General features: G+C 39.1%; 2 protein-coding genes and 1 long non-coding RNA gene across 4 annotated transcripts; 2 read left to right on the forward strand and 1 right to left on the reverse strand.

Moving 5' to 3' along the window:
• The first annotated feature begins 154 nt into the window (after positions 1 to 154).
• On the forward strand, positions 155 to 6,122 carry LOC146479045 (uncharacterized). Of its 2 annotated transcripts, XR_014865012.1 has the most exons (4): positions 155 to 1,409; positions 3,410 to 3,677; positions 5,141 to 5,305; positions 5,793 to 5,909. It is a non-coding gene; the product is annotated as an uncharacterized LOC146479045 (long non-coding RNA). The 2 variants fall into 2 exon arrangements; XR_014865013.1 differs by lacking the exons at positions 155 to 1,409; positions 5,141 to 5,305 and adding an exon at positions 4,378 to 4,998 and having other exon boundaries at positions 1,431 to 3,677; positions 5,429 to 6,122.
• Positions 6,123 to 9,365: 3,243 nt separating this feature from the next.
• Positions 9,366 to 17,281, reverse strand: LOC146479046 (uncharacterized). The gene is made up of 5 exons (XM_085111304.1): positions 16,974 to 17,281; positions 15,171 to 15,396; positions 12,868 to 13,408; positions 11,332 to 11,540; positions 9,366 to 10,511 (listed from the first exon to the last, which is right to left on the reverse strand). The coding sequence occupies exons 1-5, from the start codon at positions 17,015 to 17,017 to the stop codon at positions 10,104 to 10,106; spliced, it is 1,428 nt and encodes a 475-aa protein (XP_084967430.1). The 5' UTR covers positions 17,018 to 17,281; the 3' UTR covers positions 9,366 to 10,103.
• Positions 17,282 to 17,342: 61 nt separating this feature from the next.
• On the forward strand, positions 17,343 to 22,599 carry LOC146479047 (spliceosome RNA helicase Ddx39b). Its single transcript, XM_085111305.1, has 9 exons — positions 17,343 to 17,420; positions 17,579 to 17,807; positions 18,200 to 18,604; positions 19,151 to 19,269; positions 20,562 to 20,693; positions 21,062 to 21,171; positions 21,425 to 21,569; positions 21,772 to 21,919; positions 22,338 to 22,599. Exons 2-9 carry the CDS (start codon positions 17,594 to 17,596, stop codon positions 22,352 to 22,354), a joined length of 1,290 nt encoding a protein of 429 aa, XP_084967431.1. The 5' UTR covers positions 17,343 to 17,420; positions 17,579 to 17,593; the 3' UTR covers positions 22,355 to 22,599.
• The last annotated feature ends 941 nt before the right edge of the window (positions 22,600 to 23,540 follow it).

A 23,540-nucleotide genomic window follows, 5' to 3' on the forward strand; every position in this document is an offset into this window, starting at 1 on the left:
CGCGAGCCAATCAGAGACTGTGAAAGATTAAAGGAAAGCAACGGCTCTCCTTACTTTGCCCCATTCCCTCTGGTTTTAGTCTGTTTTGTAAGCACCTGAGAAATGAGACACAAGGAACTTGTACAAACTGTTGTAGGTGGTTTTTCAGTGCTGTACCCGCGGGGCCGAGATGTAGACCCCCATCTGTATAAAATTTTATTCAAATTCAAATTTACTCAGAAATCCAACAAGAAAAAAAAAAAAGCGAAAGAGAGTAGACGATGAGAAGTCCAAAGACTACTGCAAAGCTGACACAACGTAATATATTTTAAAACAATATTTCGGCTGGCCAAACCAGCCTTCTTCAGGTTTAGATATTACTAAATTATATAAATGAAATTACAATATTATATTATGGAGGATGTTGCAATACATAGGAGCGGCGGAAATGACGTTTACAAGGTGGTACCAAAGGATAAGGAAATATAAAGTTAAATAAAATAAAAAAATTTACAATTCATCACGTCTATTTAAACCGTGGGGTTCCAAGATCCCCGCTAAATCTATAAGAAAAGACTCTCTCTTTTCATTCGAAAGAGACTAGCCCACAGGAAGCGAGAGCTAATCTTGGAGGGCTAGACTTACAGCTATTAAAGGATAAAATTAATATTATTATACTTATTACAATCAAGACATTTAGAACGACACAAACAGAATTTAGGAAAAGTAAAGAAATCACGAGGAGAAGACAAAAATTTTTAAGCCTCCATGAGCCAGGAAAGTGTCACGCAAACAAGATCCATGTCACTGATGCCCAGTAGACTAGTGGATCTACTTTTTAGATCAAAGCACCAAGATATTGTTTTGTGGTGGCGTGGTGCGCTGTCTTGGATGTGCGCTATCTAGGATGCAAAGGATCCCGGTTCAATTTTTTTTCTTTTTTCTTTTTCGCCCTTGCGTGTAAAATGCACGGGTGCTTACCATTTACACGGAAAACCAGGAAATTCCAGTTAGAAAATCAAATGGTACGCATCATTCCATTTGGAGTACTTCTGAAATTATGGGCTTCTGGTCAAAGTGATGCCTTTTTATTGCTCCTTTTGGAATTTACAGCTGATTTTCATATATTTTCCATGTTTTCCATCTTCTGTTAAGACAACCTAAATCATTTCGTCCACACAAGGTAAGCTGTGTATCGGTTTTTTCTACAACGAAATGTAGTTCGAACCGTTTTTTACTACTAATAGCGCGCGCAGTACAGTGCAATTAAATAATTACATTTGCCTATTATGACGTAACAAATCATCACTTAACAACTGAAACTTTTCTCGTTTCGCGCAAAGTTTTATTCCGTTAAATGAGCTGGAAAAAGTCTGTTTATCAGTGAAGATTTGATCTTTTCGTTAAGAAAAGCTAGCTGTCAAGACAAGGTAAGATGTGTATTGAATTTGTTCTAAAATGAAAAGTAGATTGCGAAGAATTGCACATTTTTTTTTTTTTACTTTCCGTATGAGCCCCGTCACAAAAATTATAATCAGAGGCATCTAGCGGTTCACTTCGGAGAATACTGATCTTTACATCCCGTGCAGACGGCCTAAATCGCCTTAGGAATCGATTTGCACTCAAGGGAGAAACTGGCGCTTGCTTTGATACTTTGCCACTTAATGTCCTGGGTAAAAAATTACTTTTTAATTTTGGCGCGAAATTTCAGGGTTAGTACTTTATTTCACATCTGAAATTACAAAATTACTGTGGTAAAATGTTTAAAACACCATTGTGAGCGTAATTTGTCACCCATGATATTAAAAGGGGCGTTCGTGAAGTTAGAAAATAAATTTACCTGTGTTTTGTCAAAAGTATGCTCGGGAAATTCTAAGAATTGTGACAAAACGCACGTGAAATTGAATAAGTGGCATAGGGAATTTAATTCCTTTTGTTATATAAAAAAAAAAACCGTGACGAAAAGACGAACAATTTCATCGAGAGAGGAAAGGAAAAAAACTTTGTTACCGTTGAGATATTTCCCGATCCTGAATAAAATACATGCCTAAGATAAAATTCCTGCAAGTTGGACGGATTCATGTCACACATTACAAGCCATTCAATTTGTCTTACTAAAACATGGCTGAAGTTGCAAAATGACGCGTAACAATGACTGGCAGGAAGATGTCGCAGGAAGGACAAATTGATTTAAATAAGAATTTTTTTGCGCTGAAAGGTAATTTGACCGTCCGTGCAACTTGAAAGATTCTTTCTTCTTTTTCCTTCAAAATGCAAAGAAATATTGTTACTAGCCTCCATAATAAAATTACTTTAACATAGTACTATTTTCAGTTTAAATATTACTTATGAGAAATGATTTTGTAAGAGACATTACAAACTGTGGATTGTCTCTTACGATCATGGCTTCCGATGATTTGTTTTCGTATACACAAGAACAGCTGATCAACATAATAGAGCAGTAACATGCCGAAATTCACAGCTTGGCGAATGAAATAAGTTGGCTGCAAGAAGACAATGACATATTCTTGCCATTCCACGACTTTTTCACAACATTGTCACAATGTTATGAAAACGTCGAGGAATGGCAAGAAAAAGTTTTCCACTGTTCGTCTCGATTTTTTAAATTGTCCAATTCCTTTTTGGAGCATTTAAGAAATCGCGACAAACAGTGGAGGGAAGGACTAAAAAAAGCAGTGGAGAAATTAAAAACAGAAAAAGAAGACTACAGCAGTCTTAAAAATACCGTATAACAAAAAGATGAAAGAAACTCTTGAATGGGCATTTAACCTCGAGAGATGCATGTATGAAGAATATTGTGTTTTGTACTTTAACTACACGTTACATGCATACTGGATTCAGAGCGGCTGGAATGAACCACTTGCAATTTGTCAAGGTCAAGAGGAAAGAAACCCTACGTCAGCCACCCTGCAGAAGAAACAGTTCCATTTACCGTGACCCTCCCCCCCGAAGGCTGGTCAGCCATCTCCCCCAATATCCCAACCATCCACTCTCGTCCCCAGAGTCACCTTTTCATCCGGATCCATTACCCTTAGGACGCGCTTGTTGGAGCTAACGCCAATGAGAAGGTGTGGTATACACGTCACCCGATTCAGGCTCCATGTGTGTTAGCGATTGAAGCTCCATGTCCGTCGGCGGATAACACTCCAAGCGTTGCGGGTACTCCGACCCCATGCTTGACAGAAATTAAAGCACCATGCCTGCAGAGATTGAAGCTACATGCGTTTTGATTGAATTCTTTGAGACATTGAGACTACCCCCTTGCGGAGAACTTTTCGCGCGCGTGATCACGTGACACGCGCTCGATATTTCAAATTTTTATGGTGCGTACGATTTGATGACGCGTAAAAGTTTTTTAGTTTTTTGCTAGAGTTTGTCTTCTCACACTTTGTTGTTTACCATTTTCCAGTTTATTTATTGGGATTAAATTTGGATTTTGAGCCTATCATTCAAGGAGAACTTTTTCTTAACACGTTTCAAAGGATAAAAGTCTATGCGTGGCTGATAATCAAACACCATGCGTGCCAAAGATCAAGGCGCCATGAGTATCAGGGAAACAAGCTTTATTCGTGCCAGATAATGAAGTTCCATGCTTGATGGAGAAAATTAATACTGAGTCTGCAGGAAGTGCCCATCTACCCATTAGTGAATCGCTGCCCAGAAAATCAACAAGCAAGGTAAGATGAACAAAAGATACGACTATGATAATATTCCTTCTCTGTCATCGCCGTGTTTGTTTAAGCTTAGTCTTATATATATGTGTTAACATGTACGTAAAGTTGTCAAGTGGCGCATGTGAGAGACCCTGGTCCCCACCTTTGACACCTTATTATCAAAGACAATCAGGCACGGATGGCCAGAAGCTCTTTTGAATCTCGTTAAAAAGTTTTCCCTTCGTTCCCGAGGCCTCCACTTTACAAAAACTTTGGGAGACGCTACTCGTCACATTTATGGCCTTCATAAGTCTTCAGTAACATTGGTACAATGTTTTGAAGATGAGCGGCCTATTTTCGACACAAATTTGACTTGAATATTCATAATTTTGAGTAAATAGTGGCTATTCCTTATATGGTAGAGTTAATTCCAGTTAGAATACTTCATCGATTTGACGACGAACCACAGCTTCGCCGAAATTGAGATCAGAGGCGCCCATCTGTTCCTCCCACGAGGATGGATTCGATTGAACTGTTCTCCTTCTCTAATAGTATGATGTTCTCCCTGTTAATATTGTGGTATATTTTTAGGATGATCCTTTATCAGTTAGCCTGCGAACGCAGACGTATTTCCGGCTGTCGCTTCACTCCGTGAAGCGACAGCCGGAAATACGTCTGCGTTCGCAGGCTATTATCAGTTAGCTCTCTCTTTTTTTCTTTTCAGTCAAGAAATGGTATGCAGAGATTCAAGCGATGGGTGAAGAAACGTTTCCTATGTTGCTACAGCAGCGCAGATGAAGACAACAGACCCGCTGCTGATTCCCTCTCCTTCAAAAACTAAAACAAAAAGAATATAAAAAGAGAAAAAAATAAAATAAAAAATGCATACTTAACATGCATAGACAAACAGAATTCTTATCGCAATGGGACTGACGCTCATCAGCCGAAGCAGGGCAATTTCAGAAATTCTGAATACCTTTTTATAAGACAGCAATCTGAGGACCATTATGGTCCGCAGATTGCTGTCTTATAAAAAGGTAAAGTACTATTGCCTGAACGCCTGTCTTAGCACGTCTTCCGGACAATCTTTTGGCGATTCAACGATCTTAAAATTAACTTTCAAAACGTATTTAGTTGGCTACGGTCATCCAGTATCCAACAGGCGGAATTGCAATAATTGTTTTATTTAGTTTTGTTTCGTTTAGCCTCTTTATCTATTATTATTTTGCACATTTGAACCGTTTCTATGAGATTTGTGCAATACAAATTGCATTATTATTGTTTGTTGTTATTGATAAATCTTCTGAGAGTTAACAGATTTATGCTTGGTGGTGGCGGCGTGTGTGTGTGTGTGTGGGGGGGGGGGGGGGGAGGGAGGGGAGGGGTCTGCCTTAATTATCCTGAAATCATGCTTCAGAAATTACGTAACCTCATTTCAACACGACGATTTTCTCATGAACACTGCTCTTCGGCTTAATGTTCAAAAGGCTCTTTCACAAGTAAAGATGGAGATTGAGGGGAACTCACTGAGAAGGTACTGCCTGGGATGGTACAGGAGCTGGAAGAACTACACAAGCCTCAAGGATCCTGAAAAGGGGACTATGGTCTGAAGAATAGCAAAACAGGATTACTTCGCATCCAGATCGGATCAGGTTAGTTTTACACACAATGTTCGAAGAGTGGAGGGTGGCTGAGAATTTTAAACAAGGAATCGGACCACCATGAAACAAATCGAGATCATGGTCAGAGATGGGACTTACACTCGCGGCCTCCAGGCTACAACCCCTCCACGTATTGTTTCTATTCTCTCTGTCGGCTAATGACTTAAAAAAAAAAAAAAACCACACACGTTTAGCATTTTTCAACTGTGCTAGAAATCACTCTTCTGTTGATGGTATAAATGCATATTGACTAAATTATCTGTTTTTATTGCGTTTCTCAAATAAACTTCTTACTACTTTCCATTAGTCCAAATTGGATATAATTAACAAATATTATGTACGTGCAAGCTAGTGGTACTGTCCTCTTTGCCAGCACTCACATTTTAAAAAAATTGTGTCAAGGTTTAAAAAATCACGAGCTCTGAAGACATGTACCTCTCGTGTACCTATTTTTACTCTTCGTGTTATTCGTACCCAGGTCCTCCTCTCAGTTAAGTGAGCTATCGCTGAATTGTCTTTGTGGGTTAACGCACAGCGTGTTTCATTAGAATGAAGAACGCGTGCGCAGTGCAGGTGGACTTCTCAACCGATTAACTCAACCGAGACATTGGTCGAGGGTCGGCACCCGTTAAGGATGCATTGCGGGTAACGATTTCCAGGAAAATGCTATCGCGTGCGGGGAAACCGACGCGCCATCTTCTTTGGTAGTGGCGATGAGAACTGAGCTAAGCGATACCTCGCTACCGCGTACGGGGGAACTGACGAAGTCTTACTTCACACATCAACAAAGAATGGCGTTGCTGACCGGTCCAGGCACAGGCGTCCCAAGCTCACGTTTAGAGAAAGCGAAAAATTAATTATCTATTTATTCATATATGCGTCACGGCTGTGTGAGTTGGAACGTGACCTTTCATCTTACGTGGTGTTAGGTTACATGAGAACCGTTGAGAATTTGAGCGCTTTATAAGACGTTGTATGGGGAATAAAATATCGTTAAAACTCACCTCTTGTGTGTCCGTTGTGCTTTTTCGTTATTTTCGCTGTTTTGGGCTTTTTATGCCACCACTGTTCTCTCCTTCAGAACAGTGGTGGCATAAAAAGCGAAAATAATGAAAAAGCACAACGGACACACAAGAGGTGAGTTTTTTTTAATCATCTTACGTAAAAAATGAGGATATTTTAATTTTAATTTATTAAAAACTGGATCATTGTATAATGCAATTTAAGGGATTTGATTGGCTGAGCGGCCATGGTATATGAGCAATTATACCATGGCCAAGAAATGGCGGCCATTAAATTGTCTGCTGGTTCTTCTCTCACAGCGAAATCAGTTAGATCTAGCAATATTTCTTGATTGTTTTTAATAAAACAATTATTCCACTTGCGCTTGTTGGATATGAGATGATTATAGCCAACTCGGCGCTACGCGCCTCGTTGGCTATCTATCATCTCATATCCAACGCGCGCTCGTGAAATAATTGTTAAGTATTTAGCGTTCTAAATGAACGATATTTTATTCCCCATACAACGTCTTATAAAGCGCTCAAATTCTCAACGGTTCTCATGTAACCTAACACCGCATAAGATGAAAGGTCACGTTCCAACTCACACAGCCTTGACGCATATATGAATAAATAGATAATTAATTTTTCGCTTTCTCTAAACGTGAGCTTGGGACGCCTGTGGTCCAGGAAGTTGCTGGTATGCATATTGTAATGATTACAATGATGTATGTCAGCAACTCCCTGGACCTGTCTTTTATGGAGGGGTGACCGGCTTACAGTTTGATGAACTGAATCAGTAAAGCTTAGCTTTGGAGTATTGGATAAATCAATTTTACGCGATCTTTTCCGGAAGCGACTGTCTTTGGTGGAGGTTTAGTAAACGCACGAAGAATGAACATATAAACTATACTTATAATTATTAAAAACTGAATCATTGTACAATGCAATTCGAGGGATTTGATTGGCTTAGCAGCTATGGTATATGAGCCATTATACCATGGCCAAGAAATGGCGATCGTTAAATTGTCTGCTAGTTATTCTTGCACAGCGAAATTCAGTAAGATCTAGCAATATTTCTTCATTGTTTTTAATAAAACAATTATTCCACTTGGGCTTGTTGGATATGAGATGATTATAGCCAACTCGGCGCTACGCGCCTCGTTGGCTATCTATCATCTCATATCCAACGCGCGCTCGTGGAATAATTGTTAAGTATACTTTCGCGCGCTTTTCGATCGCCGTTTTAAGGGGAAACCTCAAAAGACGAGAACCCCTTGTCTAAATGTATCTTGACGCACAAATATTTGTGCTCGCGCGTCAACATGCGGTACAAATGTTAACAAAGTAAGCCTATGTTCTTTCTTATTAAAAAGAAAATTCTTCACTGAATATCTTTACAGAGAAGAAAGAAACTTATTAAAGTTAAATATCACCAGGAGCCCATTACTTTAACTCCACCGATTTATCGCTAATTCTTCTTTTCTGTCAAGAGTACCCAACGACCCTTTTAGAGAAAATTAAACTTATGTTGCACTTAACACTAGCTGAGTGTCCCTTACGTCAATCTTGGCTACTATTTAACGTCTCGGGGAAAAAAAAACCCGCCTTCACTGCCAGCGAACAAGACTTTTGAGAAATGAAAATCCCAGCCAGCTGTTAGTGTGATGTCTGTCAACTAGCCAACAAGCAAGTCAGCTTGTACGCAGCATCTTACTGAGATTTAAATTGTTTATATTTTTTTGTATCATCGGCAAACATGACAAAATGGCTCGTCAGGACCGAATCGGGCAAGTTAGATGACAAATAACATCGGGCCTAACTTGGAGCCCCTAACCGTGTGGGCGTACATCTGGAAGACCACAGCGACAAACAGATGAGTGGTGCTGGCTCTCTTGTAACGAAACACGTAAAATCACTGACCACATATCTTGCCATTGCAAAAATCTCATCTACTTAATCCAATGTAAGAAGTGGCATTCTCAATACATGTGGGAGACGAAGCACCAACTCAATGAACGTTTCGGGGAACACAGCAGATCTATCCTGAATCACCATCAACTAAACAATCCTACTCCTGTCTCGCTACATTTCAACCAACCTGGCCACTCAACTGAGTCAATCAACGACGTCCACCTGATCCCGCTTGAACTTATACGCAGCAAACGTGAAGCTCGTTTAATCAGTAACGATCCTTTTATGTTTCTCACTTTTCTTTTCCGTTCAGCTCCCCAGGAAGGTTTGTGTTGCAAACCGAACTGTCGGGCCAAAAAAATAATAATTATTATTATATTTAGGTTATTCTAGCCTTTGTTGTTTGTTTCTATCAAGTTCACCACCTCCGCCGTTTTGATCAGCCTGCCGTCAGTATTTTGTAGAAAAGTTAGACTGTAAGAGTAATGTTTCCTTGAAATTCACGGAGGGAGAGGCGAGTCGCCGAAAAAGCGCGAAGTTCGTGGAGCGCGTTCGTACGACGCTAAAGCGAAAAAAAAAAAAAAACCCACTGGGCAAACGCTGAAAATGACCGGTCACGTGATAGAATCGGTTGAATCATTTTCATATTTTCATCCTTTTTGCGAGGACTGGTAAAAGGATCAATGAATTAAGCCACACAGAACTGGATCTGTAGTCATCATTTACTGTCACAGGAAGATCGGAGGGTACCAGATCGGAGCTGTCAGCTCTTTTCTCACAAACCTCTTCCACCCAAATGTCAATCTCGTACCCAGAGTCTTCAGGCTTTTCGGTCAGCTGGGCACCGCTGACCAAAAAGCCTGAAGACTCTGGGTACGAGATTGCCCAAATGTCCCATTAAAAATATTTCGATAATGACAGATAAAGTTAAATTTAACTTGAGAAATAATAGTTGGTAAAATGAGTTTGTAGATCATCCGTAAATTTCCTGTAATTTCCCATTTTATAATGGTTATAAGCAAGTCACGTTTTTTTGTCTAGAATTCATAGATAAAGACCCAAGAAACACAATTTTCCATAAATTGAGACAAATAGGAATAAAATTAAAAGTTGTGTTCCAGCGAACATGAAATTAATTCCAGCAAAATGAACTGAAAAGTCACAGAAAAAGAAAAAAACCTACACCATATTCTCTGTAGCTGTTCCTAATATATGACAGTTTTTTTATTGGTTGAAGCCACATTTCATGTATTTGGTGTGTGATTCTCAAAATTCTTTACAACATCTCAGGCCTCAAAAGTTGCCTTCACTACCTCAAATTTGTTTTTTTAATCAATTCTGAAAGCTGAAACATTGAAACTTACTGGAAAATAGACTTAAAAATACTTGTCAAGCCCAAAAAGTGCTTCAAGAGTTTTGAGAAATGGGCCTCTGATCCATTTTAGTTTGTACAGGGCAGCAGACCACCTTCATCCAGTATTAACATGAAGGGTGCCTCATTTAGGCTACCACAGGTGTTACAGGTTACGGCCCTTAATAAATGGAAACTCTGAAATAGACATTAAAATACCATAATATTTATTATACATGTAAAACACAATTAAAATAATTGTGAAATTTCTACAAATACACACTTCTCTAAAATAAAACAAAGTGGATTCAGTGACCTACCACAATCACATGATTTCACTGTTCCACTTGTAAAAAGCTAGCATTAAGTTATGTTTTGTTCATAATTTACACCTGATATGGAGTTTCAGTCATTTTTTCTTAACTTATGTCAATGATCAGTTCGGTTGATAAATAATGTTTAATATGCGTAACAATGTTGTAGATCTAGTAACACTACAATGTGCCGCATCAGTTGTCACTTTTCAATGAGGCTCTTCACACCACGACCATCTATTAGGCTCTGCAGCCTTCTCCACTTTTGGCCGAAACCCATTTTTGCATTCCTCCATCAGCTTCAAGACCACCTCGGCAAGCAGCATGTAATCTTCTTTGTAATTGTAAATCTGCACCGACAATCGACACCACAGGGATGCTTGTACACAAACGAACATGGCTGCAACCTTGTACTTATTGTAGACATCCGTTATCATTTGCTGCGCTCCTTCATATGTTGCTCCATAAGCAGCAGACAACTCACCAGGAAGGCGCACAATGGCCATGCAAGGGGCACGCATGGATTCTGGGATAGGAAGCACCTCTGTATCCCAAGCCTCAGCTAACATGGTGGACGCCCAAGATGCAAGTTGGCTGTTGTACTTTGTTATGGAACTCTGGGAAAAAAATATGTGTAATCACACAATCAGTCAATCTGTCAAGCAAACATTTATAGAAGGGCATCCACGACTGCGACAAAATACTAACAGAAGGTAACTGTAGAGACAAGCTCAGAGAGCTGCTTTAATCTTAATTCCAAACATCCATTAAAGAGCCATGGCTGGGCATAAAGGGCTAGCATATGGATATAAGATTGTGTCATTTGCCAAGACAGCTGAGGGCCAATAGACCACCAATACTATCCTTCTGTCAAAGTATTTTTGGAGCCTGAAAGCACTGTATATAAGCAGCTCAGATCCAAGTGGACCAAGCTGTCCATCTCATCATTGTCGTCAGACATTCCCGCAAAGGCTCTGCAAAACATTGCTAAACACACATCATGCATGGGCACACGCCGACACGTCAGGGTCTATCTGAGCTATTTAACACATTTTAAGAAGTTCTCTCTAATGCTTTTGGCCTCAAAACATGCTTGTGTTTGGGTAGAAATCACAGTTGCGAGGGACTGCAAGCAGTTGCCCTTTTTTCCTCCAACAGCTTCAAAACCTAGATACATGCGGAAATGTAATAACTCCATCCAATATGCACTCGTGTGCACTACATAAAACAAGAAAAGTAAGATAAGGGGACAAGTTTTCCACTGCGTCTGTGGGGGTAAAAACAAATGTTTTGTTTCAACTCTGTTGACAATTATAATTTGTCAACAGAGTTGATAACTAAAGGTAACTTGGCCACCATGTAAAGAGATTTGAGTGCCAACGTTTTAAGCATTCGCATAGACTGCCTGCAGTCTATGTTATTTTGTGAAGTACTCACCATGCCACCAACTTCATTATAGAACTTGATTGCAATTCCTGCTGAAGTGTATGGCGTGTGGTCAATAGTTCCTTGTGAAAAAAACCTGTCCTGAAGAGTCTTGTCGTGTAGCCATGATACGACCTGAGGGACAAGGATATCATGAAATTTGGGGCTGACCCAGAGAATGGCACATCCACGTGGAGCAAAAAGCCATTTGTGAAGATTTCCTAAAGGGCAAAAAAGTGATTAAAGGTAAATAGCCTGCATGCAGATTGCAGTTAACAAAACTGAGTACAAGATTACAAAGAAAAAGCCGGTTGATTTACATCTATATTAGAAAAATGGGGAGTCTACCATTTTGCTTAAAATGGACGCAAAATTCTTGAAGTTAAATTCCATCTGGACGTATGCCATGTTTTACTTCAGGGCAATTTACACGGTACGACTTTGTCGCATGCAACAAGCTTATGACAGGCCTTTGACACAAATTGTCTCGTGTAAATCAAACCTACAACTCGCTTATGACTGTTGTACACGTCACAAAAAATGTTGCAGGATTTTAGAACTTGTGACAATCCTAGGTATGCGCAATGTTGAATGACAAGTTAGAGTTGTGTGCGCCTTTTTCCATTCGTGACGCGAGCACTCTAGAAATCGCCTGCAACAGTTGAAAGCAAAAGTTGTATTGTCTAAATCGTCCTTTAGAAAGCCTGATCACAACTAAGCGGAAATACATATTATGGAGTGGAATAACTGTGTTATTAAAAACATCCAAGAAGTATTGCTAGATCTTGCTGATTTCCCTTTGCAAGAACGACCAGAATACATTTTAATGGGCCCTATTTCTCAGGTATGGTATAATGGCTGATATACCAATTGACTGCTAGGCCAATCAAAACTCTGGAATTGCCTTATCAAATGATCATGTTTTTAATAAATATGTTTATCTTCCTCACGGTTCTCCACATATTTCTTATGGTATCAATTTGGAGGAATTTTATACCTTTGGTTGCATCTAAGCGTGTACACGGGAGGGAAAAACATGTTCTAGTTTGGTGCAAACATGACATGTTTTGGTGCCAAACATTTGAAGTTTGGAGTAGGCAGCTGTTGTTGACTTGATTTGTTTTTGTTCAACAAAACATTTCTTGGTAAGCATTTTTAGATGTTAAGAATACTTTCTAGAGGCAAGTGTGCTGTTTCTGAGCGAGAAATATGCCTGCAAGTTGAGAAAAATGAAATAAGCTTATAAGTGGAACTTGCCGATCTCAGGGGCAACAGTTTACTTAACTGCTCTCAAACCTCAAATGCTTGACAACAAAACACGTCATGTCTGGCACCCTATTAGAACATTTTTTTTGTCTCGTGTCCACGCTTACATGTAGATGCAACCGACGGTAAAAACAGCTTAGTCATTTTATTTTTGGTGATCATTCCCTTATTCTCATTAATTGTATGTTTGATCAAGTAGTCATACTATATGGAGAAAACAAGATGCTGATCACTGCTTGGATTTAAAGCACCACATTTCATTTAAACAAACATTCAACTTACCAACAAAAAAGTCTGCACCAAGCCTTTCAAGATCCAGTGGAATGTGTCCTGGTGCATGGGCACCGTCAATCAACACCAAAACATTATGCTTATGACACACCTCAGTGAGCCTCTTGAAAGGAAGCTTCACTGCACTTATACTAGTAATGGCATCTATGATCGCCAGCTTTACAGAGGGGTTCTCCTGCAGGACTTTCTCATAATGTTGGACAATCTCTGTTGCATGGTAGTTGACCAATCCAGTCATGTCCGACGTGGGAAATGTGATGTTCAGCACTAACAACTTGGCTTTATGTGCTTGGCACACCTCTTGTGCTGTCATCTGGACAGCCCCATAAGTCTGATTGGTTATGAGAATACCATCCCCCTCATGAATATCTACACACCGTAGAACTGTGTTGATTCCAGTTGTTGCATTGGAAACAAACACAATATCTTTTGGATTGGCACCTACAAATTTTGCTGCAGTTTCCAAAGACTTGTTCCACAGATCTCGCACCTTATATCTGAACCACACATCTGGGCAGTTGTCCATCTCTTCCTGAGAAACATTATGGACAGATAATTAACTAAATAGATAAACATCAATGACTTAAATGAACTTACCACTCAAGGCATAACTAGTTACATTGGCAGTGATTGTAACAGCAAGCCAGCTCCACTATATACATGTACATAAAACTAAAACCACGGTAATAAGATTATTGTTCAGTGAGACAAAGAACTTAGCTAATGCGGAGGGAGTATTATATTCATTAGTTATTTCGATTCCTGTAACTTCTCTCTGCAAACACCACTTCGCAGTTTTGGGCGCCATTTTGATGGCTATGCAAGAATTTCTGGCACAGCTTCCAAGCCCTCATACAATTAATCTTTGTAAACATTTGGTGTGGCGTTCGCGGCGAGTGGTGATTTTTCTTGGGTTCGAAAAACAAGCTCCTGGATTACAATAACATTCACATGGTTACAGTATTAAAGGTAAGTTACGATTCTGAGTTATCTGAAAGGTTGAGCCCAGTGCGATTTGTCTGAGCTGAGTTTTGATCGAATTTGTGCCGGTAACTCGGCCGGGTTTGTCAACATTGAAAGCATATGCTAAAAAGTTTTTATTTAATCACTGTTAAAGAACACAAAATTTGCTTTTCATTGGGCTTATCGATTTGAGAAAATGTTTGAATGCGATACAAGAATCTTATGTGCAAATTTGATTTCAATGTCTATGAACCTGGCTGAGTTACTGGCACAAATTTGATCAAAAATCAGCTCAGATAAATCGCACTGGGATCACTCTTTCAGATAACTTAGAATATGGTACGTTACCTTTATTACTATGTGGTTATTATTGTGTTTGTACACAAGGAAAATTACAGCTCACCACGAATGCCATGCCAAATGTTTACAAAGATTTGTATGAGGGCGGAGTAGCTGCGTCAGAAATTCTTGCATACCCGTCAAAATGGCGTTCAAAACCGGGAGGTGGTCTATTGACATACAGGTAAAATGATCCCAACATAGGTAATTTGTAATAATCCAATAATCCAAACATAAATTGTAACTGATTGCTTTCTTAGCATGGGTTAGCTCAATTTACAACTCAGGTACAACTTGTTGCGCTACTCTAGTGCTCAAGTGTCATGAGTTTTTGCTAACCAATCACAGAACATGATGAAGTAAAACCAAAGCAATTTTAACACACAATTACTTTTGACAAATCAATTAAAACCACTCTATCTTGTTTGTTAATCTAACACTGCAATGATCGAGCCACCAATGATCGCCACCCTCACAAGATGTGTATTAATGACGGTCAATATAACAGGAATAGTGGCCAGTAAACATTAAGATGAACTATCAGTTTTAGGGCATTTTGAAAGACACACTTTGCTACTGAAAACATAATCCAGCTTGTGCCCATTTGTTTATCAAGTTTAAAAAACAATGTAAGCACAAACATGTAACCAGACGCACTATGGTGAAACACTGTTTGTCCCTCTTCATCCCAGGTGAATAATACTTCAGGTTATGTCCCTATAAAATCATGGAAGTCTTTTTAATCTTTTTTTTGTGCAATGCGCCTTACCGTGGCCACCCAACAAACTTTTTTTTACAAGTTAGCCATAAAATACAAAACGACATGTCTTCGATAATTCGTTGTTACGTCACTTGCCTATTGGACTTTGCAAGGAGGGGTGACTGGTAATCAAATTCTCGTATCCCGATTGGCTCACTTGTAAAAAAAACTTTGTTGGGTGGCCACTGTAACGCGCATCGCACTGTAAATTAATAATCTTCAGCTGAATTACCTGAAATTGCCAGCGAGCCTCTAAAACCTTCTTAGGAACAGTGCCAAATGATCCATGGTTGGTCACAGTGATGTTTTTATCAAGTAAAAAAATGTTCTTTTTCATGCTCTTGCCATACATAGCTTGCCTGTAGTCTGGACCAAATATAAAAGTGAAAATTGCACTAATGGACTTGACCACTGCTGCCCACCACACAAATACCACAAAGGTTCCAAGCTGAAAAAACCTGAAAGACAACAAAAAATATCAAACCTTCACCATAAAGAGAAAGAAAAAAATTTAAAATCTTTTTTCCGAATTTAATAAATAATGAGTTCTAAAAATGACATTTTAACTAAAGACCAGACCAAAACAATTTTATCAATGATTTTGCAATTCCAACTCAAGTGAGATAGCTCCAACTGATTGAATAGTTCAATGGGAGAACCCCTATACAAATTATTGATGACACAACTCTTAAAACTACAAGCCCCTAGATTTCTAACCGATATAGACCAACAAGCAGATAGCTTGTCTGATTTAACTTATTATATAACTTCATTACTTTTATTGACACATTGTATATAGTTTTTATAGTTTACCTATATTGTAATAGTTTTTCTTAGTATATCAACATTGACTGATTGTTATTACTTTTTATAGGATATCTACATTGTAATTAGTGTATTTAGTGCTCAGGGCCCCTGTTGATAGCAGGGTGCTTTTAAGCTCCTGAAGGGAGGGACTACCCTGAGCTTTATAACTAAATGAAGGGGTCTGTCTGTCTGTCAACTGTGACTTCAAGTAACTTAACAGTTATTTATGCATGTGTTGAACTCTGAGTGCACTTGTTCTACAGAAACCAGTCCCATGTAGAAAAGAGTGCAATATTAAAGTGGAAATGCAGTTTTAAACTGGAAAGAGTCAAGTTTTTGTGGCTCTACAAACTGTCCTCAAAGATATAGCCAATGAGAGTGCTTTAAAGGTAGCATTCTGGAGATGGTATGACAAGTTAATTATCACTGAATGTGTTCTTGTCAAGTTTTCTTATTTATGGTATGCCGTAAGAATAACAATTTATTGTAGACATGCCTGCGAAGTTAAATGCAAGCCAAGTTCGCAGGCTGGTACATCAGCAGTGAAGAACTGGGATATCCTCTGATATCAGCAGCTCAGATCTCATATACCAGTACAGTATCCCAAGCTTTGTCACAAGCATGTCAGCGGCATAGAGCGATTTTCAATTTAGTTTTGAAAGCAAAACTGTGCTTTTGCTTTGGTTTTGCATTACTACATTCTATGATTGGCTGATAACACTTGTGCCACTTTCTCAACCAATAAGATGTAAAACCAAACCAATCGTGCCTCGCTCACGCATGTTTTCCAGGCTTTGCACTGGTTGCATGTATTTGCTTTGATTTCTGATTGGTTCATTGCACTGTTTGCACCTGTTGTGATTGGCCAGAGTAATTACCTTGGTTTTGGTTTCACGACACTCGATTGAAAACCGCTCTATGGTATTAAAGCATATTTTTAACAAGAGACTTCTAAATTTCTTGCAAACCAAGCTCACTCAGCTCAGTGCATCAATCTCTACATAAAGTTATTTTCTGTGTAGTTTTTGCTTATACGTATTATCATAAGCAAGACTCGATTCAGTTCAATACAATACAATACTTCTATTTAACCACGTTGCAACAAGCTCGTCTCAATGTGAACGTGGAACAAACGACATGCAAAAATAAAAAGTACTCACAGACCAGACTTGTCTGACTACACCCCAGCCAGAAAAGACTTGTTGACAACGTTTGCAAATAAACCTACCTTCTAATACGACTGCTTTGCAGAGAATCGAGGTCCCTTTCCATCTTTAAAATTGAAAAAGGTTCAAATCCTTGATAAAGTAAAGCTACTCGAGATCGATCAAGATTGAAATCGCGGTGATTGGATTAATTTCCTTACATCTAGTATCAGAATTGAAAATAAAATTGCAAGTAAAACGAACGAAATAAACTATACTGAAAAGACAATTAATCTACGCAGAATTTTGGTCATTATTTGGGAACGAAAGGCTCCAAATATCTCTTAAACTGACCAAACTCGGAGCCAACCTTCGAACGCAATCAAAATTCAGGTCAAGTGCGCCCTGAAAGTAGCCAATCAGAAGAAGCGTCCCAAATTGTAGCCCACAATGCAATTCAAGATAATCTGTTCGAAGTGCGTCATCTCGCTCGAGTCGTTTGTTAGTTCGGTTCGTTAGTGTTTTATAAGGTAGTGAAATCCTTCGAAATTCTACTTCTTTTTTGTCCATCCATGAGTCATTTCACTATGATTCGAAAGCACACAGAAGCCTTTTGCAGGCTACGTGGTTTTCGTCTCCGTGGAAAGCTAATTATCCAACTAAAAGCGTTTCGCTCTCTCTTGTCAAGGCGTCAATTTCCATTATGGCCGAAGACGGTGATGCTGAAAACGAATTGTTGGACTACGAAGAGGAGGAAACAGAAACTCCAGCGGAAGCACAAGCGACCAAAGATCACGCAAAGAAAGACGTGAAGGGTACCTACGTTAGTATTCACAGCTCTGGCTTTAGAGATTTTCTTTTGAAGCCGGAACTTCTACGCGCCATTGTGGATTGCGGATTCGAACATCCTTCGGAAGGTAAGCACGCACCTCGTGTCTACTTGGACTGTTTTTATGTTTTAAAGAAAAGCGCTTAGCCTTATGCAATATTTATCTATTTCACAGTATCCAGTTGTTGTTTTTTGCGCTGGTTTTTTAAAACGGGAAAAATTCGGTCATACCAGAAAGATTGCATCATACATTATTCAAAAGGAAAATACTATTCAAATTGCGTAGATCCTTTTGTTTGCAAATAATCTAATTTCCCATTCGTGACTGAAATCTAACGAAGTTTAAGTCGAGAGTTTGAAGTCATAAACAGTTATTTCGGTATGATAAAGAATACAGTCCGTGCTGAATAATAGACATGCTGTAACCATATGGTGCATTGTCTACCAGATTTTCATCAATTTTTTTCTGTTCATTTTCAGTTCAACATGAGTGCATCCCACAGGCAATCCTGGGCATGGATATCATCTGCCAGGCCAAGAGTGGCATGGGCAAGACGGCAGTGTTTGTTTTGGCCACCCTTCAACAGCTAGAGCAGATAGATGGTCAAGTCAGTGTGCTGGTTATGTGCCACACACGAGAGTTGGCCTTCCAGATCTCTAAGGAGTATGAAAGGTTTTCTAAATACATGAATAACATCAAAGTTTCAGTGTTTTTCGGTGGCATCAGCATCAAAAAGGACCAGCAGACCCTGAAGACCAACTGCCCACACATCGTCGTAGGTACACCAGGCAGAATTTTGGCGCTGGCACGAGAAAAGTCCCTTAATCTCAAGCATATCAAGCACTTCATCCTTGACGAGTGTGACAAGATGTTAGAACAGCTTGGTTAGTCTTGCAGTTCTTTGTTGAATAAATTTTAAGATCTTTTGGCAAGTTTTCAGGATTAAGAAACAGGCTTTCCATGTAGTTTTAGTCCTAACATTGGATTAACAAGTTGATGGAAAAAAACTGGGCATGACATGAATTTGAACAAGAGGCATTTTGTAGCGTTTGAATTTTTGGATTTATGGTTCCTAGAGTAAGAATCTAAAGAGAACAAGCTCGGGTCTTAAATAACTTGAAATGTATACCCTTTGAAGAGTGCATTGTCTTAGATGGGTTATTCTTACACAGCTGGAATTAGCAAGTGTGCATCCATTTATGAGGATGAAGCAGGCTTGACTTCTGGAAAATCAAAATTCCTGAAAGTTGATCTATTATGCCAAACAATAAAAAAAATTCTACTCTCAATATTCTGAAATTTTCCTCGGTTTTGTTGAGATTTGTTAAACCTTCAAATTTTTCATACCCAATCTGCTAGTAGATAGGTGATTTTGTTTTGACTTCTTGTAATTCACAGTTTTTATTTACATGCTGTTGTATTCTTCCCAGATATGCGAAGAGACGTCCAAGAAGTATTCCGCATGACACCACACGAGAAGCAAGTCATGATGTTTAGTGCCACATTGGCCAAAGAGATCCGCCCAGTGTGCAAGAAGTTTATGCAAGATGTAATTATGCCTCCTAAGTTCCATTGTCAAGTCTGTTGTTGAGCGTTCATTATCCTCACGAGGGAGGTGGTGAATCATGCTGCTTCTTAAGCTTGGCACTTCCTCGCAGAAGGCTCCCCTTTGGTTGCTTTTGTTTGGTTTGTTGTTGTTCTGTTTTTGAGCTCACATGGGCAAACATAAGGAGGAAAAGTTGTTTAGTTGTGGCCTTAGGAACAAGTAATTTGGAATGTGTTCTGATGTGTTGTTGGTGTTGGGTGTTTTGATGGATCTGGAGTTGTTTTGTTGTGATTGATACCTAGGTTTGTTGCAATTTTTAGCCTGTTTGGGTCTGTTTTTGGTTCGTATGCTTGGTGTTCTGTGGTGCAAGTTGTATGTGATAATCAGTGGCATTCTTATTAGTTGTTGTTGTCTGGTCCTTAAGTGTCGATATCTCTCCTCCTGTTTGGAAGTGCCATGTTTGCTGTTTTCGTCTCCCCACTTTGGTGCAACGATGAGCTGTTCGTGGTCAGATTGTTGGACGTCTTGATCATGATGGCTAAGCAAGCTAGCTCAAGCAGGGAGCAGCCCATGACACCCAAGTCAACTGCCTCAGCTGATGTCAGTTGGTCTCCTCTCTGAGTACCTAAACCAGCCAGCTGTATCTCTGTGGATTATGTGACATGTTTTTTTCCATGTCTAGACCCTTTCAGCTGAAAAGTTTTTTTTAAAATAAGGATAGGTATCGTCAAATATTTTGTGCGCTTCTACAACTCAAAAAGAAAAAGACTCACGAGCACCTCTTAGTTTCTGAGAAAGAAATGAAATTAACTCAAGATATTTTGGCACTTGGAGCTGAAAGGTTTTTTGTTTGTTTCATTTTAATCCTCCTCTGTATAATTCTCATTAAAACACACTTTTTATGGGGGTGGTTGGGAAGTAGCTTTGTTCTCATTGTGATTACCAAGAACAGATTTATTTTGCTATTGCAGTTTTAAATTGCCATTTTACGTAAACCTGCTTAGCCAGTAATATTTTGTAATGCAGTGGTAAAATAAGAGTGATGAAGTTCCAGACATGAGCAGCAGAACTGCTAGAGGAAGAGGAAGTGATTTATGTACTTCTGTATGTTCCATTTTCCTTGCAACTTTGTTGCCTTTGGCCCGGGTTTCATTAGGCTTATTTTGCCTTCATGTGTTAAAATACTGTTGGTTTAGCAGGTTGGTTTGTTTTTTTGTGTCATTGTGCTTGATAGTAGATTTGTTTTTCGCTCTCTTTTGTGGTAAGGATTTTGTTCTCGTTTCTTCTACAAACAGCCGATGGAGGTTTACGTTGACGATGAGACAAAGCTTACATTGCACGGTCTTCAGCAGTATTATGTCAAACTCAAAGACCAGGAGAAGAATAGAAAGCTTTTTGACCTTTTAGATGTGTTAGAGTTCAACCAGGTATTGATTCAATTGTAACTGTTTTGGGGTAGATTGGAATGTTTTATGAACCAGATGTCTGCTTAGGGAGAGGGGGGTCAACAGGTTACTCAGAGGCCTCTCTTTTTTGTGACAAGATTACTCCATAGTTGCCATTGAACCAAAGCTGTGTCCACTATCAATTTTCAGGGGCAAAAATCCCCATCCCCTTTGGAATTTCAAATTGCCTTCCATTGGAAGGTATGGACATTGTCTGGAACCATACAAGGGCATATTTAAGGAAGCAGAAATTTCAAAACATATTACGTGTACTTTCAAGAATGCATGAGGAAAGTTTTTTTCAGAAAACCACTATGCTTCATTTATTTAATGATCAAATGCTTTGACAGGTGATAGTGTTCGTCAAGTCAGTACAGCGGTGTATAGCTCTCTCGCAGCTACTGGTTGAACAAAACTTCCCAGCCATTTCCATCCATAGAGGAATGGAACAGGAGGAAAGGTGAGAAACACTTGTAAACCTAGCAAGTCACAGCGCTTAGTTTAAGTAACTTGCACAACTTTATTTTAACTTTATCCTGCTCAGACACGTGAAATGCACCAGACAATTGAAGTCAAATGTCAGTTGCTGGTTCTGTCCAGTATGCAAAATTTTCTCAGATGACAACACACATCTACCAAAACATTTATTGAAGGCCATTGTATTTTATTTGGATGTATTGTCATTTTTAAAATTAATGTTGTGATGTTGACAGGTTGTCCCGCTACAAACAGTTCAAAGATTTCTCAAAGAGAATGCTTGTTGCCACCAACCTGTTTGGCCGTGGAATGGACATAGAGAGAGTGAATATTGTCTTCAATTATGACATGCCCGAGGATTCTGACACTTACCTTCACAGGGTAAGTAATCAATTCTGTTTTGCATGTGTCAATCACAAGTCCTGTCTTTCTGAGTGAATCCTCTGTATTGTAGTGTCATGAGGGCATATAGTGAGCCATATTGTTGCTCAAAATTAAAATAAATAGGTTACTGTAGTGCTTTGAAATAGTTGTGGTAGTTGCAGTGGATCTTATTTATTTTCCTTTTTTCCTTTTATGTCAGGTTGCCAGGGCAGGACGGTTTGGAACCAAAGGTCTTGCTATTACGTTTGTCTCAGATGAGAAAGATGCAAAGATCCTAAATGAAGTCCAAGATCGATTTGAAGTGAATGTCGGGGAACTCCCCGAGGAAATTGACCTTTCAACATACAGTAAGTGTTGTCTCATCATGTAGATTGATCATGGCCCTCTCCCCGGGATAAAGTGTTCTCATACAAGACAGTAACAAATTGACACTGAATTAATATTATTGATCTCAGAGGCTCAATAAGAACCTATTTCATCACATCATATGATCACTTTTTGAACCTGCAACTGAAACCAACAGACATCTGGGATTAGGAGTATTTTCTTTTACACTGAGTTTGGCCTCTGTTTGGCGGAAACTTTTTTTCATAGGTGATAAATAATGCTGATCGTATGACAGGGATTGTTTTTGTTGCATCTCACTGCACAAGGCAGAACTGACTGGTAGCATTAATTCTCTACTAGGATTCCAAAACACCAGGTGATTTTCGAGGAACACAGTTTGAATTAATTAATTAATTGTTTTTTAAACTCTTCCAACAGTTGAACAAGTCCGCTGATCGCACAGTGCATCGTCAATTGCTGCTTGTGTAATGAAGCTGAAGCTGTAGCAGCCCTCAGGGGAAGTTGTCTTCATCTCCACATTGGTCATTTTTACATATCACCATTCCTCTCGCATCACAACAGACATTTTAACAGCTTGTTATATATATATGAACCTTTTTTTTTTTTTGCTTTCAGTTCTTAAGTTTGTTTATCAACGTGTGTATTTTTAATGATTATGTGAATAAAAGGAATTGTACAAGTTTCTGTGTCATTGTGTTAGCATAAAACAAGACCAACCTAATAGGTGCCAATCGCCAGAACAAATCAGCCAACTATACTGAAACACACATGAGCGATGTTACCCTGTGAATTTCCTACTGAGCATTAAACCCAGTAAAGAAATTGTGAACCACATCTCCTCCCCTGCGTGAAGTCCGCCCTCAGCCCTTCTATTATGTAGCCTGCATAGCTGAGCATTTCCGTGGATTTTAGTAGCTTTTTTCGTCGTGCAAACGAACGCAGGGTTAGTATGGGTCATGGAAAAGCTGGAAAGTCGCGGAATTTTAGAATTTCATTTTACAGGCCTAGAAAGTCATGGAAATTGGGACAGAGTGTTTCCTTTCCTTGCAAAACCCCGATGGAAATCCCTGGTAGGCTATCCATTATGGTGCTGCATTGACTAGGTGCGGCAACATTGCACAGCAAGAAGCTTGACCTGCACGGCGGTATTGCACTTTTCAATGTGTTGACAAGCGTAATTACAAGTACACTCCACAGCCATATTTACTAGAGGCTGTTTGATGGGCAGCTCTGTTTTCAGAGGTTCAGTAGCCCTTTCAGTGTACGAATTTTTTTTATATAAGAACGTTGAGGCTGAAATGAACATACTAAGAACTTTACTGATTGATACATCATTCTCATACTAAGAAGATTACCCACTGAGAGTCAGTTAAGAACATTTTTATTCCAACCCAATATTTTTAAAATAAACAGTATAAATACGGATAAAATAATACACGAGAAAATTCGGTCTATACTGTCCCATTAACCCAACATTCACCATAGCCTCAAAGTGATGTTATTGTTTCAAGCTGAAGTTTGAAAACTAGTCTTTGCACTTAGCCTCGCTTTCATAATGAGGTTCAAAGTAACTCGGAAATGGTCTTTTTAAAATATATCGAACTTGGGCTATTTTCACTC

This window comes from Pavona decussata, unplaced genomic scaffold (assembly GCF_977016875.1).
Source record: "Pavona decussata unplaced genomic scaffold, jaPavDecu1.1 SCAFFOLD_61, whole genome shotgun sequence".
Classification (NCBI taxonomy): Eukaryota; Metazoa; Cnidaria; class Anthozoa; order Scleractinia; family Agariciidae; genus Pavona; species Pavona decussata.

Bases quoted from the DNA above. Each gene is read 5' to 3' on its own strand.
- LOC146479047 (XM_085111305.1), top strand. From the start codon at position 17,594: ATGGCCGAAGACGGTGATGCTGAAAACGAATTGTTGGACTACGAAGAG. The intron at 18,605-19,150 runs GTTAGTCTTGCA...TATTCTTCCCAG, and splicing joins CAAGATGTTAGAACAGCTTG to ATATGCGAAGAGACGTCCAA. The intron at 21,570-21,771 runs GTAAGTAATCAA...CTTTTATGTCAG, and splicing joins CTGACACTTACCTTCACAGG to GTTGCCAGGGCAGGACGGTT.
- LOC146479046 (XM_085111304.1), bottom strand. From the start codon at position 17,017: ATGGAAAGGGACCTCGATTCTCTGCAAAGCAGTCGTATTAGAAG. The intron at 15,397-16,973 runs GTAGGTTTATTT...GTTGTCTTTCAG, and splicing joins CAAAGCAGTCGTATTAGAAG to GTTTTTTCAGCTTGGAACCT. The intron at 13,409-15,170 runs GTAATTCAGCTG...AATGTTTCTCAG, and splicing joins AGGCTCGCTGGCAATTTCAG to GAAGAGATGGACAACTGCCC.